Source organism: Penaeus monodon, chromosome 32 (assembly GCF_015228065.2).
Source record: "Penaeus monodon isolate SGIC_2016 chromosome 32, NSTDA_Pmon_1, whole genome shotgun sequence".
NCBI lineage: Eukaryota > Metazoa > Arthropoda > Malacostraca > Decapoda > Penaeidae > Penaeus > Penaeus monodon.
Window position 1 is genome coordinate 32,075,002 of NC_051417.1, and position 319 is coordinate 32,075,320.

At 42.9% G+C, this 319-nt stretch overlaps 1 protein-coding gene across 2 annotated transcripts in view; it reads left to right on the top strand.

Moving 5' to 3' along the window:
• LOC119593818 (protein white-like) overlaps positions 1 to 319 on the top strand; it is a gene marked incomplete in the record, with an annotated part of 20,205 nt that overhangs the window by 11,445 nt on the left and 8,441 nt on the right. For both annotated transcript variants that reach the window (XM_037942848.1, XM_037942847.1), the window contains 1 exon segment: positions 150 to 272. In XM_037942848.1, the coding sequence (XP_037798776.1) occupies positions 150 to 272 (123 nt within the window).

Genomic DNA, 319 nt, shown 5'->3' on the forward strand with positions numbered 1-319 from the left:
CTTCAATATCTACAATCATCCTTCTTAACCTATATATGAGCAGTACGATCAGACCTTACTGTATAAAAGTGGTACGATCTGAACGTGACGTATATCCTCCTACATTATTAGGAACAAACAGACTATATGAGCATTTTCAAACGCTTCAGATTAGAACGCCCGTGTCCCTCCAACTACAGCCCCGGAGACCATTTCATCTACTCCTTAGCCATTCGTGCGGGCGAGGAGGAGCAGTGCAGGCAGTTCGTTCATCACGTGTGTGACTCGTACAGGTGAGTCAAAGTACCTGTCTTGCAAAAAAGTATATTTTATGTATACT